This window comes from Sphaerodactylus townsendi, linkage group LG06 (genome assembly GCF_021028975.2).
Source record: "Sphaerodactylus townsendi isolate TG3544 linkage group LG06, MPM_Stown_v2.3, whole genome shotgun sequence".
NCBI classification, from domain to species: Eukaryota; Metazoa; Chordata; class Lepidosauria; order Squamata; family Sphaerodactylidae; genus Sphaerodactylus; species Sphaerodactylus townsendi.
Genome location: NC_059430.1, coordinates 112,697,573 through 112,717,160, shown reverse-complemented (window position 1 = coordinate 112,717,160; position 19,588 = coordinate 112,697,573). Strand labels below are relative to the sequence as shown.

The 19,588-nt window shown below is 45.5% G+C and overlaps 1 protein-coding gene across 1 annotated transcript in view; it reads right to left on the bottom strand.

The window, feature by feature from the left end:
* SERINC2 (serine incorporator 2) overlaps positions 1–19,588 on the bottom strand; it is a 38,506-nt gene extending 18,918 nt beyond the window's left edge. Inside the window, exons 1-5 of the mRNA XM_048502301.1 lie at positions 19,331–19,588; positions 9,135–9,296; positions 8,295–8,482; positions 5,773–5,852; positions 1,178–1,315 (exon numbers count right to left, since the gene is read on the bottom strand). Coding sequence (XP_048358258.1) covers positions 1,178–1,315; positions 5,773–5,852; positions 8,295–8,482; positions 9,135–9,296; positions 19,331–19,369 — 607 coding nt within the window. The 5' untranslated portion in view covers positions 19,370–19,588. The remainder of the gene's footprint in view (positions 1–1,177; positions 1,316–5,772; positions 5,853–8,294; positions 8,483–9,134; positions 9,297–19,330) is intronic.

Genomic DNA, 19,588 nt, shown 5'->3' with positions numbered 1-19,588 from the left:
GCGAGCCTTCTCGGTTGTGGGGTTGGAACTTTGTAACTCCCTCTCTGGGGAAACTTGTCGGTCCCTCTATCAGTATCCACCAGTGGGTGAAGACATCTTTGTTTCATTTGGCATACTCCCAATAACAGTGCCTTCTTCCCTGGGCTTGTTTGTGTATTTTTAGTGAATTATTTTATCATTTTAAATGTTTTTAAAATTGTTCTAATGTTTTCATGTGTACCACCTCAAGAACCCTAATCAGGTGGAAAGGCAGCAAAAAAAATGTTTTAAATAAATAATTTACCTCACGGGGTTGTAACGAAGACAAAATGGAGGAGAGGAGAATGATGTAAGCCATTGTGGCTCCTCCGTTGAGGAGAAAGGTGGGGTACAAATGAAGTCAATCAATAAAAGCAGATTACCCTTATTTATATAAAATAGCCCAGTCACTTAAACTGGAAGGCAGAAAGAAGTGAGGGTGGGGTGTGCAAAAGAGTGCCCTAGAGTCAGAAAGACCAAGAGAAAGAAAAAAATAGAAGTGCATACCTACATAAATTAGAAAGGAGGGAGGGGACCAGTGGTGGGATACAAACATTTTAGTAACAGGTTCCCATGGTGGTGGGATTCAAACTGTGGCATAGCGCCAATGGGGCTGGGTGGGGCACGACGGGGGCATGGCCGGGCATTCCAGGGGCTAGGCATTCCTGGGCGGGGCTGTGGCAAGGACGCAGCCGCTGCGCCGGTCCTTGGGCGGGAAACGAATGCACAAAGGCGCAGGCTGCCACGCACGCCGGTGCACCTCCTGCTAGACTGCTTCAAGTTCTGCGCGCTACTGCTGAGAGGAGGGGAGTAAATAAGGCAAAAATCACGTGGCAAAATCACCAATTAGTAACCCGCTCTTGGCACACACAAATAATTAGTAACCTACTTCGGGAACCTGTGAGAACCTGCTGGATCCCACCTCTGGAGGGGACTCAGAGAAGCCTGCTTGTCTGGACCAAGTGTTTTTGCATTTATGTCGTTAGACCATTTATATCCCACTTGTCTGCAACAATAGACTACCCAGGGCAGCTTACATAAAACAGAACAGAAAACCAAGCTGAGAATAAAAGGTCGACAGTCCAAACTTAGCTCGCCCACACAGCCCAAACTGTCGGCAGCTGTTTCAAAACACGGCTGATCTGCGCTCGATACAGACCTGCGTACCAGGATTTGGCACTGCCTTCGTCTGCGTTGTGCAGCCAGATCTGACTCCAGGAGTGGGCAAAGTCTATCAGCAGGATGAGCTGGATGAGGATGAAGTGGAAGGAGCCGACCACGCCGAAGTAGAACCAAACTGAAGATTTAAAAAAGAGAAAGAGGAGGGAATGTATTATTACAGGCAGTTCTAGATCCACTTGGGTAGCAGCGTTAAAGCTAAACGAGAAGAGAAATTTTCCTCATACCCAAATTGGGTTTGTGAATTAATTTCCAAGCACTGTAGGAATCCAGTTTGGAGGAGAATCATGATGCGCTGTGGAGTGGGGAGGATTCAGCCTTCCTCCCATTTTAACCAACATGGTGGAGAGCTTCACATGTAGTGTGGGCTGGGTGAGCAGCCCCCCAACGAGGTAAAATACTCCCAGGCTCAATTCAGGTTGAGAAAATGGCACATGGGGGGAAGCCAGGGCCAGATTAAGACCTTTAGAGACACTAAGCACTGAAAAGATTATGCGACCCCCATATACTGTACGTGGAATTCAAAATAAAAACAATAGTAATCCATAATATATATATATTCTAATGAATAAAAAATCATTATTCATATGAAACAAAACACCTGATAATCCATTGCAAGGCATATAGCATTTTAACTTACATGAATCTAAGATGCAAAATGATGTTTAGTGTTGCTCACTGATAACTTTATTTATACTACAAAAAGTTTTCTCCTGCATTTTTAAATTGCAAAGTCTTTTGATCATATCCTCAAAATTAGTCTGATGTAACAAATCTGCTTCGTTATTTAGCAGAGATAAGGGCACACAGCTTGTTTTGTGGGGTGGTTGTTCTGCTGGGATTTTTAATATACTTCAAGCGAGAAAATGAACGCTCAGCTGCGCAATTTGTGACCCTAACATTAAAAATCTATGGAAGCAAACATCTATATTTGGAAAAGCACACTCAATATTTTCATGGGTTAAGCTGCAACATTGTGCCATGGTCCACTGTAAATCTGGCCCTGGAGAAAACTCTATGGCAGTGCTGGCGAACCTTTTCAAGACACAGTGCCCAAATTGCAACCCAAAACCCACTTATTTATCACAAAGTGCCAACACAACAATTTAACCTGAATACTGAGGTTTTAGTTTAGAAAAAACGGTTGGCTCCAAGGCACGTATTACTCAGGAGTAAGCTTGGTGAAGCAACCGTGCAATGCTTCGAATGGGTGAATCACGACCCTAGGAGGGTTTACTCAGAAGCCAGCAACCGAGCTTACTCCCAGATAAAGGATCATGCCCAGACCAGCCTAGATGTGTGTGTGTGTGTGGGGGGGGTGATTTTCCACCCCCACCCCCAATGATGAACTCTGTGCACGTGTGCCCACAGAAAGGGCTCTGAGTGCCACCTCTGGCACCCGTGCCATAGGTTCGCCACCACTGCTCTATGGGGCTCTCTTTACTTGAGGTCCTAAGCACATGCTTATTTTGCTTAATGGTTAATCTAGGGCTGGGGAAAGCGAAAGACCCTTCTTGCCCACCCCCCATGATTCTGATCGAAATTGGGCCCCTGCACAGTTGGGAAATTAATTCCCAGCAGCTGATGTCTGACTTATCCAATCAGAACTCAGAGCCAACTTAAGTCAAGCAGCATCTTCAAGGTTCCTTATAATCCATCCTAGTATGGACTTTGGAGAACAATGAAAGTTTACCCTGGAGAAAAGCTGGGGAGATCTTGGGAGGCACAGGATCACACTACAATACTGTTGGGAAGCAGGGGAAAATACCACCTTTTCTCAACATTATTGAACCCATGTGGAAAAGGCCACATTTTGAGAAACACTGGTCTAATGTAAGGTGACCAGATGGTCACCTTTGTGAACCGGGATGGGCGGCGCCGCCGCGTTGACATAGCAGGGATAAGACAGTTTGGGGCGCTTTCCGCTTCCTCTGTCACAGGAAGGGAAACGGAGCTCTAGAAGGCTATGCGCCCTGCAGCCAAGGTATGGGAGGCTGCCAGAGACTGCCTTGTTTCCCCAGAAGGCAGTGCGGCAGCCTTCCAAAAATTGGGACACTTGACAAAACCCGCAGGACAAATTGTTTTAAGGTGGGACTGTCCCGCCAAAAGCGGGACGTCTGGTCAGTCTAGTCTAATGCCAACGTACAATACAAAGCAGTTAAGAACAAAATATCTCAACAGAGGCACTGCTGGATGTCCACACGGATTATGATGCAATATCCCTTGTATCAGAAGTCCCCGATCCATTTGGATTCTAAAACAGAGTGGGGGGAGGGGGCACAGTCACAAAATGACTTACACAGGAGGTACAGCCAGACGCAAAATTGCTGCTGCAGTTTACCTCATTCACACAGCGAAGATCCTTGTGCTGCGGTGGCAGCTGCTGCCAAAACAATGTTTTTAAAAATATGGCCAGTGATCCATTCAGTTGGGCATACACGCTTAAGTAATTCCTTCTTTCTTGCTTCCCTCCTCCTAGAACGCAAGATGCACAGGGAGTGCTAAAATGGATCACTGAGGAAGATCTTTGTCGAAACAGGGAGGATAATGGGACCTCCGTCTGCAATTATATCTCAACAAGATCTTCGTACTCCGACAAGTATTATAGAGTGCTGACTCTATTTGCAATTATATCCTCTATTGTATGGGGATTCATGATATACTGTGCCTTTAAGACACTTGGTAGGTTCTTTGGAACCACATTTAAGAGCCAAGAGCTACATTATGTTGTCTGTAATCACAGTAAGTCACATTGTATACTAACATAGCTTTTATATTGTTACTTTGAGATAGCTGTCAACATGAATGCCTTTCCTGTTTTGTAAGCCAGCTGAAAAATTTATATAGTACTGGCAACATTGGAGATTGGCATAAACCCTGCGCATGGAACCTTCCCTATTTATTTTTCCCACCTTACATCCCTTCAGCTCTGATGATCTTTTATACCGGCTTGCCTTAATATTCTCCCCCACAGCCACCTGTCAAGGTAGGTATTTGCACAGACCGCATAGTGAAAGACTTTGCCCCTGTTCTCAGAGACAATCCAAAACTGTTGCACACAAGTTGCTCCACTGTGAGTTATACGAACCACAGCAGGGAACACATATTGGACCACTGCCAAAAGGGGATACCTTGTTTACTACAAGGAAACAGTACAATATGTTTTAGGTTTGCAGGAGACTCCAGATGTTATGGACTACATCTCCAATTAGTCCTTCCAGCATGGCCAATTGGCCATGCTGGCAGGGGCTGATGGGAATTGTAGTCCATAACATCTGGAGTGCCAAAGGTTCGCCACCACGGTTTTAGGTGATCAGCAGTGGTGTGGGGGGGCAAACACATTGCTTCTCCCCACTCCACTTTACTTTTAGTTCCTTCCTCCTCTCATTGGGTTCTTCCCCTGCAGCCTGGTAGGAACTACACTTCCCAGAGATCTTGCGAGCCCCGACTCCTGCAGAGGTCTCCTGGGAAGTGTAGTTCCCACCAGGTTGCAGGAGAGAAGAACTAAGGGGCTGTTTACTAACGTAAGGGGGGCATGGGAGGGGAAAGGGGGGTGATTTTCCACCCCCCATCGCGGCTCTAACGGTGCGTGGCTAGGTGGTAAACCCCCACCCCGTTGGCACTACGCGAATGGTGACCAGCAATCTCACACAACAGTGGAGGTAGTCAAGTTTCTCTCTCCTGCTATGAGGATACGTGATTCAAAGTGCAATTTTCTGTAGTTTATTATGTGTGTAACGTAAGTAGCAAGGAACCAAGAATCGCGTCACACACTCAGACGGAGAGAAATATATACATTTTGTATAATATAATTCATTCAGTATATAACAGTACAAAAACAAACTAGTAGTATAATTAAATCAACAGATATTAAATCCAAGTAACGTCCAGGAAAATAACGTATCAATTTTTCTTCAACCAAAGAAATGGGTCTTAAGATCATCAGCGTGTGACGCGATTCTTGGTTCCTTGTAGTTTATTATGCCCAGTGCCAGTAAATGCTGATGGTGATGATGAACACTGGAGACTGTTACTTTTAGGTAGCTGCATAGCAGTGCTGCTATTTCTGTCTTATAAGTTAGCTGAGAATTTTTGCTGAACTGGCTAACAACATTATGCTTTGGTAACTGTAATAAAAACAATAAGCCTCGGCTATAGCAATCTTAGCAAACATCTGTGAATGTCATACTCAGCCTCAGCATGTTGGTTTTTTCCTATATTTTGTAGTCTTTGTTACGTGCTGTCTATTTTTGTATAGGTCTTTTGCTACCACCCATGAGAAGGCACTGGGCAAAGACCAGAACAAAATTCCTTCCTGCAACCACCGGTATTAAACGACTGGGGAAGAGTTTGCAAGCAGGCACGTTGCACGCCTGGAAACCAAAAGAGGATCTTGGATAAGAGCTATTAATTGCCAGAATGAAAGGCTTCCACGTCTGGCAATAATTCACCCTCCTCCGTGGTAGAAAGAATCTAATCCTCTCTTACACAAAAGAGTAAACACAATGGCTTAGCATCACCGTGGTGCTGCAGACAACAATGCTCAAATGCACGTTTTAATTTTGCTTCGTTTACCAGAGGTGAACGATCCATCAGGGATGTAGAAGGCCCCCACCGTTATTCCAATCAGTATCAGGAACTTGAAGAACCAGAACCTGGAGTTGACAGAAAGAAGAAAGGTCATTCTCCAGCTCAGAGTTTGCCTCTGAACACATAAGGGGGCCTTTGAAAGCTTCTCTCAGCAGTGGCGTAAGAGGTTAAGAGCTCCTGTATCTAATCTGGAGGAACCGGGTTTGATTCCCAGCTCTGCCGCCTGAGCTGTGGAGGCTTATCTGGGGAATTCAGATTAGCCTGTACACTCCCACACACGCCAGCTGGGTGACCTTGGGCTAGTCACAGCTTCTCAGAGCCTCAGCTCCCACCTGCCTCACAGGGTGTTTGTTGTGAGGGGGGAAGGGCAAGGAGATTGTAAGCCCCTTTGAGTCTCCTGCAGGAGAGAAAGGGGGGATATAAATCCAAACTCTTCTTCTTCTTCTTCTTCTTCTTCTCAGCCTCTCAACAACAAAATGGAGACTGTACTACTTACCCATCTTACAGGACTGATGTAAAGGTTAGTCAGTGAGAAGCAGACTGGTGTAGTAGTTAGAGTAACAGACTAGGATAAGAAAGGTTCGGGACCAAACCCCTACTCTAAAGCTCACAGAGTGACCTTAGGTCAGTCTATCACACTCTTAGTCTAATCTACCTCACATGGTTGTCATAAAGAAAAATGAAGGGAGGAAATTTTATGTGATGCTCTGAGCCAGAGGCCTAGGGGCACAAATGCCACCCGGAGCAAAACCTGCTCCGAGTGCCCCCCTCCCACTGCCTCTGCTGGCTGAAGAAGCAGCCCGGTGGGGTGGGGGCGGGGGTGGGGGTGATTCTCCGCCCCCCACGTGACCAGCTGGCATGCGCCCAAGAACATGTGACCTCACATGTCCCCGCGACTGTTCCGCGTCTGCTCTGAGCTCCTTGTAGGAAGAACAGAGTACAGATATTCTCTCTCTCCCTCCACTCTGTGTGTGATACAAATGCTAAACATAATTTCACCTTAAGATGAAATACATAGGAACAGGGAACCGCTGCTCCCTTCCGTCAAGATCAAAACGAATCCTTCAAACAGCATCTGGCAGCACAGTCGAGTCCTACCCACGGCAGCCCCAAGCATCTTTGCATTTCTAACACCCAAGAATGTCAAGAGCCCCCCGGTTTTTCTCCAGCGCGCTCAGAGAACAGGAAAGCTCAGCCAGATAGGAAGAACTGTAGCCGCCAAAAGTTAGAACATATTTTATTTTGAGAGCTGATTTATCCATGCCTCATTTGCATCTATTTCCGGAAAGGAATGAGGACATCGAACACTCGCCGCTGGCAGGTTGCAAAGATCAGCCTTCAGGTTTTGCAGCTGAAGTAATACATTAACGGTCTGGCTCTACAGCCAGGACAGAGCAGAAAGTTACACGACAGTTCTTCAGTAAGCTCCTGAAACTCAAACGCTACCCAGGTTTGGCCAACAGGAACAGTTCGAGCCTTTGCCATGACTCATGACAGGCCAAGGGGTCAAACTGGATGGATTGTTGGTCTGATCCAGCAGGGCCCTGATGTTCTGATGACCGGTGACTCTCAAAAGCACAAGCAGAGAGCCAGCGGGGTGTAGTGGTTAAGAGCAGGTGGATTCTAATCTGGAGTTCCAGATTTGATTCCCCACTCCTCCATCTGAGTGGCAGAGGCTTATCTGGTGAACCAGATGTGTTTCCACACTCCTACATTCCTGCTGGGTGAACCTGGGCTAGTCACAGTTCTTGGGAACTCACTCAGCCCCAGCTACCTCACCAGGTGTTTGCTGTGGGGAGAGGAAAGGAAAGGAGCTTGTAAGCCACCTTGAGTCTCCTTACAGGAGAGAAAGGTTGGGTATAAATCTAAACTTTTCTTCTTCAGAGAAAAGTTGCCATTTATGGAGCACAGCTCTGCTAATGCTGCCTAGGATGAAAGCAGTCACTGGGGTACCTGCATCAGGATCAGTCCAAGCTGACTTTCAGTACTCATATTCACATAATTGGTCTGTAGAAAAGAATGCAAGGAGGAGGATCCAGAAGACACTATGGCCCCTTCCGCACACGCAAAATAATGCGTTTTCAAACCACTTTCACAACTGTTTGCAAGTGGGTTTTGCTATTCTGCCAGCTTCAAAGAGCACTGAAAGCAGTTTGAAAGTGCATTATTCTGCATGTGCGGAATGAGCCTATGACTGTAAGCACTGAAGAAGGTACAGGGACAAAATTCTACGGTGGCCCATGGTGGGTGCATAGAGTTGGGCAAGTCAAAATGTATTTTTGGATGATGCTTCAGTTGGATTTGGCTCTGAGGGACCACCAGAGACCATTCTGGTAGGACCATGCGGGTTCTTGACGGTCCTGACTGGCTCTGCCCCCACCCTATACATTTTAAAGACACCTGAGTCTTCCTTTATGCCCTGCCCCTTCCTTATAAAGGGACATGAACCCTTTTTGGGTTCATACAGAGTACCTGTGATAGGATGTGCCCAGTACCAGCAGCCTCACCCATTCTGTATCGAGGCTCGTGGATCTTTGCTGCTCCGCACACACATCATCATCAAGGCAAACAGGAAGAAGAAAGCTGCCGTCGCAAAGCACATGCGGTACACAGATTTATGGCCTAGGAAGGATTTGCAGTTGACTTTCCCTTCGGTGCCAATAATCGATGCACCCCCTTCACAGAAGCCAGGAAGCTGGTAAAAAGACAGACCACATCAAGACAGCCCCTTAGATATTGTTTGTTTCCTACTTAGGTGCTAAAGACTACTGATAAACAAGTCACCTGACCGTAGAAAATAACAATGGTGTGACTTATACTGGGTGTTGGCAGGGTAGAAGAATTTCCCCATGCAACCTTGCAAGCTCCCAGTGTTTTGTTTAGAGGCATAAAAACAGCCACACTGGATCAGACCAGTTGCTATCCAAAACTGTCTTACCTACAGCCCATCCAGCTGCTCTGGAGGACCAACAAACAGGACATAAAAGGTCAAGGCCTTCCCTGAAGATGCCTCTACTCAGCCACTACAGGGATGTTCTAGAAATACGCGCAACATTAGCACACCAATGGAATGCTCACTGGGTTAAGGATTTCTGGAAGGCCAGAATTGTACGTATAGTGACTGAAGAGTCAATTGAAAAAGACAGCGGATACTCAAAGCTTCATCAGAGCACGTCCTTCTCCAAAACCTACATTACCAAAATTGATGCTGAATGAGGCAGGTTTTCTATAAATAGCTACAGCCTATTTCACCCTGTTTCTTCTGAAATGTCTTGTTTCTAAGAGATATTTCTTCTGGAATTTCTAGTTTCTAAGAGATGTGGGAAAATGAGTAAAACATAGGTTACCTTGTGGAGTTCAGCCTCTACTCCTGGAATAATCATGATAATCGAGACCAAGGTGCCCAGGAACAGGAACAAGGTGAAACACAGGCGGGTTATCGTTGAGTTCCTTGTAGAAGGGCAGCAGCCGCACAAGAGACAAGGGGCCGAGCCACAGAGACAAGACACCTGGCGTGGAAAGAACAAAGGTGAACATGCATTGGAAGCTCATAGGAGCATACAACATGAATAGCCAGCAAATGTTTTGCTCAGTTGGGTGCTGTGCGTTTTCTGGGCTATGTGTGGCCATGATCTGGTGGTTTCAGCTCCTAACGTTTCACCTGCATCTGTGGCTGGCATCTTCAGAGGAATGTCATGGTAAGATGCATGTCTCTCTGTGGCACAATATAGAGTGATTTGAGTAGCTGAGTAACTGTTCTGTCCTCCTCTCTAGTTTGCTCAATTGCTAACATTTCACCCCACACCCAAATTCAGTGCCTAGCTTTCATGCTAAAAAAATCTAGAGAATGACCAAAGAGCACATTAAGTGATCATTCATGGATTTTCATTCAATCTTGGTAACAAGAACAAATTTAGACCTATCCAAGCCAAAATTATTCCAAAGTACAAACCATACAAGATTCCAGCAATTGAGTTTTATATTAAACAGTTTAAGAGGTTTATATCCTGCTTCAGAGCAGAGATGTTCAAGGTGATATACAAGTTATAACAGGTAATAAAAAACAACAATATTTGTATAACAATTTGAATACGAACTTGTTACCGCCTGGAAAATAAACAAAATATTCTCCTGAAGTCAGGTTGCCTGGCTACACTGGCTCCATGCCCGGATGCGGAGACTTGTGTGGTTCCGAAACCTCCATAAGGTTCACAAAGAATGCATATGTATGTTTGTGCCAATGATATATGTTTTCCCTTCTGTTTCTGCCTTTCTAGGATGTAATAAGAGCCCCTTTTAGAGTTGAATTTAGGATTTTCTTACTGCTTAGGATTTTAGTTCAAATAAGTTCTCCAGCTAAGGCTTCATTCTTGTTAGGTTTAAGTGAGTTTTGCTTATAAGTATAAGTGTATGTGTTTATTCCTTTAAGGGTTCCCTAATGTTTAAGTCTAGAAATGCTTAGAAAAGTTTAGAAATGTTATTTTTGAAATTTGTGTCTGATGGCCAAAGCAGTGGCCAGAAAGGTTGATATTAAGGGATGGCTAAGCTTGGCTCTGAATGTGTTTAGACACCCCAGCTCAGATACCAGGAACTACAATTCCCATCAGCCCCTACCAGCATGGCCAATTGGCCATGCTGACAGAGGCTGATGGGAACTGTAGTTCCTGAACATCTGGAGAGCCGCAGGTTCCCTACCCCTGGCTTAGACCAACGCCCAGCCAACTCTGTGATAAGGACAATGATCTCTTTGGATTTCCATAAATCGACCCAGGCTGTGCACCCAAAGGTCCTCCAGCCGTTGGGAGACATACAGGGACTCAGGGCACCCAGGGAACTGGAGCCCGGGGACAAAATCTGAGTTTGGTGCCCCCACCACACTTGGTATGGACGCATCACCCTCCCCTTCACAATCCACTAAAATTAATGATTTTTTGCACCAGCTCACCAAACACCTCCCCCCACCAGCAAAACATACATGGCTTCTCCCACCAACTCTTCCTAATTGTGTCCTCGCCACACCAACTCTATGAGGTATTGTTAGCCCCAGAAAGAGCTCCAAGCCAGTGCAAGTGGGAATTAACTAAGCATGCAAATCTCTACAAGTCACCCCATCTGAAGGTTTACTAAGCAAAACGCCATCATCTCTCACAAATCACCTCCTAATTTCAGCAAACAGGGCATGGCTCCTCCCCACCACTTTCCTAATTGTGTCCTCACACCAACTCCTGGGAGGTAGGCTGCTAGCCTGACAACAGCCTAAGCCAGTGCAAGTGGGAATTAACTTTTAAGCATGTAAATCTCACAAGTCACCCCTCATCTGAAGGTTTACCAAGCAAACATCAGCATCATCTCTCACAAATCACCTCCACCACCTCCAGCAAAACATACATGGCTCTCTCCCCACCACTTTCCTAATTGTGTCCTCACACCAACCCTGTGAGGTGGCTGCTGCTAGCCTGAGAAACAGCCCAAGCCAGTGCAAGTGGGAATTAACTTTTAAGCATGTAAAATCTCTCACAAGTCACCCTCCCCATCTCAGTGTTTACCAAGCAAACGGCCAGCATCATCTCTCACAAATCACCTCCTACCCCAGCAAACAGGCATGGCTCCCTCCCCACCACTTTCCTAATTGTGTCCCTCACACCAACTCCCAGGAGGTAGGCTGCTAGCCTGAGAAACAGCTCCAAGCCAGTGCAAGTGGGAATTAACTTTAAGCATGCAAATCTCACAAGTCACCCCCCCCCATCTGAAGGTTTACTAAACAAACATCAGCATCATCTTCAGTTCTGCTGCTGCTTCTGGCTCCCTGCTCAGCTTGCCTTTTCCCTGTGCCTGCCGGTGAAGGCTTCTGAGTAATGCCACACTTAATTAAAGGCTAATAAGGCATGCTGGGTTAGAGGGAGGAGGCGGAGCTCCCAGTCCTGCCTCCTGGGAGCCCAGTGGGATCTCCTGGACACTCCAGGCCACCGACAGAGCCGGGTGGGCTACGACAGGCACTGGAAGCAGTCGGCTGCTTCAGTGCCTGCTTTCTAGGGCTTGCTCAATCCCTCGCTGTGTAGGAGGATGTTTTGGCTTCCCCACACGCGACCAATCGATGCTCGGGACAAGCATGCACCCCATGTCCCTTCCTAGGCAGGAACGCCAGTGCAGGGACTACCATTGGACAGTTTGAACTTTCCTTTGTTGCAACAACGCGGGTATGGGAGCCTTAAATAACAGCCATCTGATAGAGAGGGATTAGCAAGGTGCGTAGCAAGCCCACCTGGATTTTGTGAATGACTTCGTTATCGGCTCTTCAGGCACCACTGTGAGATTCAAGGAAGATGCCTGACAGCGAGGTCTTGTAAACTCTTTCAGAAGTTGTAAATGTATCTTGTTTGTGTGTTGTTTGTTTTGATTGGTGTTTGGGTAAGGGACTTGCCCCCTCCCCGCCTAGACCCCGCCTAGACCCCTGCCCCTTCTGACCCTTTTGAAGTTGGTAAATAAAAGTTCTGGCACTCGCGCTAGAGGCTCAATTCTCCTGACCGAAGCGCTGTGACTCACCATCTGCAATAAAAACTTCTTTGCTTTGAAGAACATCGGGCTTCCGCTTCACATTAGGTTGCTGAGCTGAAATCACTTATTGTTACCTGGCAAACAGCGGTAACAAACTGACCAATCAGAGTATCTGAGTAATGACACATTAGAGTAATGACACACAGTATCTGCAGCAACCAAAAATAGCACAAGCAGCAGGCCATAAGGGCAACTGAACTCTAACAATCCCCCTCCCCCAATGTTTTCCAAAAACATAGGCTGATTCCGCATGGGCCAAAAACAGCAGTGTGAAAACGGTGTGAAAATGGTGTAAAAGGGTTTAAAACGGTGTAAAAGGGTCTATACTATTTTCACGTCGTTTTCACACCGCTGTTTTTGGCCCATGGGGAATCAGTCCTAGAAAAGGGAAAAAAGGTGCCAAAAGGGTGTCTCTGGTGAGCAAGTTTTCTCAAATGGAAAGCCTCCCATAGAAAAGGTCCTGGTAACAATCCACCCAGGCAGGAAGCATCCAGGTCATTAAAAGAAATGGTTTGCTGATAGCATTAGCAGGGAGGACCTTACTCCAGAAGTTATGGATTGTTACTCCCCCCCTGCCAGCATGGCCAATTGACAATGCTGGCAGGGGCTGATGGGAATTGTAGTCCATAACATCTGGCGTGCCAAAGGTTCGCCACCACAGCCATAGCATCTGATTGTTCTGATGAGCAGTCTGGACTCTGGACAAGAGGCTATAGTTAGGACAGAACGGTTTCCCATTGGAAAACATGTCAGACAAGGATGTATTTTAATCTTCCTACATCTTCAATCTATGTGCAGAACATACCCTAAAACTGGATTAGATTTAGATGAAAGAGGAGTGAAAATTGGTAGAAGGAACATTAACAATCTGAGATACGAAGGTAGCACCACATTACTGGCAGAAAATAGTGAATACTGGTGAAGATTAAAGCACAAAGTGTCAAAGCAGGACTACAGCTGAACATCAAGAAGACAAAAGTAATGACTACAGGAGAATTACTCAGTTTTAAGACTGACGAGGAAATCGAAATTGTTCAAGATTTTGTATTGCTTGGCTCCATCATGAACCAAAAGGGAGACCATAATGAAGAAATCAGAAGGAGACTGATACTGGGAAGGGCAGCCATGATGGAGCTAGAAGCTATTCTTAAGTGTAAGGATGTGTCACTGGTGACAAAGATCCAGCTAATTCCCCATTACTAAGGTGAACAGAGAAGAAAGCTGATAGGAAGGAATACACTGGACACAGTGTGTAACAGACTTCCCTCTGTGATACACCTCTGAAGAGTCCAGCCACAGATGCAGGCAAAATGTTAGGAACAAGATCTACCAGACCACAACCACACAGCCTGGAAAACCCACAACAACCAGTTGAATCCGGTCGTGAAAGCCTTTGACAATACACTGATAGGAAGGAAGTTGATTCATGTGAAATCGAAGGTATTGAAGGACAGTTTTACAGATACGTGGAAAAGACAAGATACTCAGCTACTCAAATCACTCTATACTGTGTATCTGTTTTGTCATCCTCTCTAGTTTGCTCAATTGCTAAAATTCCACCCCATACCAAAATTCCATGCCCAGCTTTCATGCTAAAGAATCTAGAGCAGTGGTTCTCAACCTGGGGGTCGGGACCCCTTTGGGGGTTGAACGACCCTTTCACGGGGGTCGCCTAAGACTCTCTGCATCAGTGTTCTCCATCTGTAAAATGGATAAATGTTAGGGTTGGGGGTCACCACAACATGAGGAACTGTATTAAAGGGTCGGAGCATTAGGAAGGTTGAGAACCACTGATCTAGAGAATGACCAAAGAGCACATGAAGTGACCATTCATGGATTTTCATTCAGCTTGGCATCAGGAACATTACAAGAAAACCAAAAAGACAAGAAAACCAAAGTCCTAATGCTAGGAAAAGTTGAATGTCTCAGGAAAAGAGGAAGACCCAACAGGAGATGGATTGACTCTATAAAGGAAGACACAGTCCTCATTTGGCAAAACCTGAATCAGGCAGTTAATGATAGAACATAATGATAGAACAGGGGGTGCCATGAGAGAACATATTACACCTGTGCTTCGCCGCTTGCACTGGTTACCAACTGAATACCGAATCATTTTCAAGGTGTTGGTGTTAACCTTTAAGGCCTTGCGCGGCCTGGGACCTCCGTACCTGCGGGACCGTCTTACCCCATATGTCCCAAATCGGTCTCTGCGCTCGGCAGAGGCCAATTTACTGGTGATCCCTGGCCCCTCCATGATACGGCTGGCCTCCACCCGGGCCAGAACTTTTACAGCTCTGGCCCCAGCCTGGTGGAACGCTCTGTCTCCAGCTGTTCGGGCCCTGCGGGATCTCGTTGAGTTCCACAGGGCCTGTAAGACTGAGCTGTTCCACCGGGCTTTTGAGGAGACTAGCCGTTGATAGGGGGCCCCTCCCTCCCTTCTTGTTCTTTTGACATCTTGAGGATCCTACCACCCCTCCCTTTTGGGGGCTTTCTGTGGGAATTGATAGTAGGCACCATCTTGAGTTAGTTAATTAATTTAATGCTGCATTTTAATGGGGTTGGGTTTATTTTTATTAGAGCCATATTTAACTATATTTATATTGTATTTTAATCTGACTGTGCTCTTTCTATATGTTGTTCACTGCCCTGAGCCCTCCGGGGGAGGGTGGTCTATAAACCCAATGAATAATAACAACAACAACAACAACAACAACAACAACAACAACATTTTGGAGGTCACTAATTCATAGCGTCGCCACAAGATGGGTGTGTCTTGATGGCACTTAACACACACAGGAAACCAGGGAAGGAGGCCCTCAGATTTTAAGTTTTCATTCTTTGAAAAGCTACTGCATTTCATGATCACAGACAACTACTTATCAAAACATATGCTGAAGAGATTTGCCCCCACCAAATGCAGACATCAAAAGGAATTGTAACGAGCGAGCAAAATGACCCGCTTAAATCTACAAAAGTGAAGAAGGACTGAAATGTTGCACACAAACATACGTAGTTCTTGCCCAAAAATAAAATAGTTAATTTCAAGAGGCCTTGGAGCATCACACCAGTGCTGATTCCCAAGAGAAAAAGTAAACATTCATTTTTCAAAGCACTTTCCTGTAGTGCATCAAAGCAGTCTCTATCCATTATCTCAGATTTAACGTCTGCCTGCACCAGATGGAACAGAAGGCTTTGGCCAGGCTTCAGTCTACAGAATTGCAGTGTTATGCCCACCTACACTCTTAACATCTTTCTTGTGTATAAAGAGACAACATCCCAAGGAGCAGAAGTGAAACTTACGCATATACGGCTCCCTGCTGCCCAAAATGGTTGAAGAAGAAGAGGAGGAGGAGTGGTTTGGATTTATACTCCACTTTTATCTCCTGTAAGGAGACTCAAGGTGGCTTACAAACTCCTTTCCCTTCTTCTCCCCACAACAGACACCTTGTGAGGTAAGTAGGGATGAGAGCGTTCCAAGAGAACAGTGACTAGCCCAAGGTCACCCAGCAGAAATGTAGGAATGCAGAAACATATCTAGTTGACCAGATAAGCCTCTGCCACTCAGGTGGACAAGTGGGGAAACAAACCCGGTTCTCCAGATTAAAATCCACCTGCTCGTAACCATTACACCACACTGGCACTAAAGCACTACTACTTGATCCTGCTGCATGTGCAAAATGGCCTTCTGTCAACAATCCAGGAAGGCTGGCACACATCATTTGGATAGCCCAGGCTAGCCCAATCTGATCAGATATGAGAAGCTACGCAGGGTGGTCCTGGTTAGTACCTAAATGGGAAACCACCAATGGAGTCCAGGGTTGCTATGCAGAGGCAGGCAATGACAAACCACCTCTGAATGTCTCTTACCTTGAAAACCCTACAGGGCCACTGCAAGTCAGTTGCAACTTGATAGCACTTTCCACAACCCCCACACATGCACAGGAAGCTACCTTCTATCGAGTAAGACCCCTACCTGACTATTGTTTACTTTGACTGCCAGAAACCCACCAGGTTTTATCATTATATCTGGTTCAGAATCAAGGCCTAGGCCTAGGGTGTTAATTTTACCCTATGGGGCCAGACAAAGGCATGGAAGACTTAGAGCACCTACAAACTTAGGGGACCTCAAGACTTGCAGGAAAAAAAATCTAAAACCTTAAATAAATACGGGGGGGGGGGTTTAACCTCCCAAAATTATAACACAATCTCTATAACTTTAAGAGGAGAATGCCCATAGAGGAAGGGTGAAAGGGGAAAATAAGATATTCCCCATCATAATTTCATGTCACATATTGATTACTGTGCTTTTCTAGTTGCAAAGTCTTCAATTCATGATTTATTGCTTAGGGTCAAATATTAAGTGTCTATAATTACATTAAAGCTCTGCTTCTGGTCTACTACACTTCTCCAAAATTATAATTTGCCTCTTCAGTTTATTGAATAAAAAAACACATACCACATGATAGTGTTATTGGCATTGTCTTGTTTGGAAGAGTAATTTCCATTAGCTAATGGGCCTCCTTGCTGAAATGCATGTTGCCTGGTCTAGGAAAATATGGCACACACCCTTCTATGTTGCCTAGTTCCCAGTGTTGCAATGCAGTGGATTGTTACAGAGGCTATACAAGTTCCTCTGCATTTCAAGATGACTCCTTTTTCCTAGGTCATACGACTAAGGCTTAGATTGTGGACATATTTACTGATCAGGGAATGCACCTCGGTGGGACTTGTTTTCAGTTAAACACACATCAGGCTGTTCTGTAAGGTTCTCAAGAGCACTCAATAGGATATTATTTATTAGCAGATACGCCTAGGATTCCACTACACGGCCGCAACCCATGACACGCTTCCACGGAGACTTCTGAATGAAGCCAGCATGAGTTAAGCACCACTTCCATTCAGGTCAATGGAACTTTTTCCCCAACTGTAAGTAAGAATGAAAACAGGGACATTTAAAAGTTGCCCTGCAGAATCAAACCACGAATGGCCAACCAGATGCCCACACGCAAAGGCACTGACTGTTTCCTGGGATCGGAAAATCAAATCTGGACTAGATCCCCACCCCCACCCCCCAATTCAGAATCAGAATCACTGACAGGTGGATTTTTTTTTTCATTCTGCAAATCCATCTAATCAACAGACCAAATGTTCTAAATTCCAGTCCACTAGCACTTTTCAGGGCTACCAAGATGTGAAGTTAAACAACAACATTTTGCTGGAAAGCTATAACATTTGGAACACACACACACCCAAAAATAACAATGATGGGTATTAAAGAGAAATAATATTTTCTTCACATGAGATCTTCCTGGAACTGGAAAATCACCACCCCTAGATACTTGGCTAGAAGACCTCACAGGCATGGCTGTCCAAGAAAAAGCAACATTCAGAAGTCAGTCATTATCCAGATTTACTAGCATTTGTTCAGAGGAGTGAGACCCCCCCTAGGAAAGGCATACATCAGACACACGTTGGTTCACTTTCACTTCCTTCTTCTCTAACTGTAGCCTGCAGTTTTAGTTGTCAAGAGGAAGATGGGGAAATGTTGTACCTTTAACTTCAGAAATATTGTGGGCAGAAAGAAAACAAATTGCAAAAGGGAACAGTGACCTGTAGAAATTTTATCCACCTGAGGTTAACCCAGGATCCTTTGGCCCCCTTCAAGGAACCTTTGTGACCCCGCTAGGTATAGGTCACGTGCACCATTTTATATCTGAAGCCACAACTCCTCGAAGAGTAACTTGCAGCTTGTATGCAAACATTTGCCTAGAGAGCAGAACGCTCCAAAGTAAAATGACTCTCAACAACAAAGATCAGTCTCACACGATTACATTTTTAGGTCATTCTGGCTTCTACCCAATCTGATTCCCTGCAACTGGTTGCTTTCAGAGACAAAGTCAAAGTTCTCCAAACATTTCCAGACCTTTACCTGAACCAGTTCAACATGGTCAACATACTGAGGCCCAGCACATACGGCCAACCCTACTTACATATTATATTACATAACAAACAGTCGGCCCCTGGGTTGAACTCTCCCATCCCCAGTTTTACCTTTCAGGAAATGGGCGGACATAAGGAATGGTCACATTACTCAGAGAAGTACCTACAACCATATGCAACCAATTCTTCTTTCCATTTTTTAAGAGAAAGGATCACATTCTTCCAGTGACTTTCCTACTTTGTAGAGGATAACACACACACACACACACGTTCGCTAGCCTGTAATAGCTTTCTTCCCCAATACCAACTTTAGCCCAAATTTATAACAATATACAGAAGCAGTATTTCTTCTTCTGCATCTTACTCTCCTTAGGAAAATGTCAGATTAAAAACATTTTAAATAACCTGTAGAAACTGCGCGTGGTCATCCTACCTCCCACAAAAAGCAATGCAGATGTGGGTCCCAATCCCTCAGTTACAGACTGGCTAGATCTTTTGAATAAGCGCTTTCCAAAGAAACTTTGTAAAAAGCACCAATTTTGTTCGGGTTTGTTTTTTTTAAATGCAAGGTGCTGGTCTTTCCCAGAACTAAAAAGAAAACCCAGAACGAAAAAGAACATCCAAACTGGGTTGGAAGAGCAGAGACGGAGAGTGGTACTGCTCTGTGACATCATTTAAAAACCAAGATATTTTACCAAGATAAAGTCCTCTACGCTCTCTATTCCATAATGTTGTATGACGTCATAAAATAATCAAGATATTTTATGGGAAGGGGGGGATGAAGATACAAGGTAGAGTGAACTAAAAAAGGAAATAACAAGCAAGCAGCAATCATATGCAATTGCTATATTCTCTTGAGATTTTTCGTACCAAATACAAATTCCAGCATCAGATCATAAACACTTTATTCAACGTCACTGTTCAGTTTCCCGAAACAATGACAAAAACGGACGGGGAAAGAGGAGAGACCCCAACCCCAACCCCAGAAACCCAGAAAAGACTGGTCACCCACTCCCACCCCTCCGGCACTTCACGAGCGGCTACTCACGCAGCTCAGCAACGAGCACACTCCCAGGCACGCTCCCATGTTGTCGTCGAGACCTCCGGCGCTGCCTTTCCAACTCCGCAGAAAAGATCACTGGAAAAGTTGCCTCGTTTCCTCCACTCCCGGGACTGGCGACGTGCCGAGGTCGCTCGGGCTTGCTCGGCACTTTCCGCCTTCTCCCCCTTCCCCGCTTCGGTTCTGTCCGCCACTGTTCGGGAAAGCCTAGCCCCGCCCACCCAGCCCGGACTGGGCGCGGCGCAC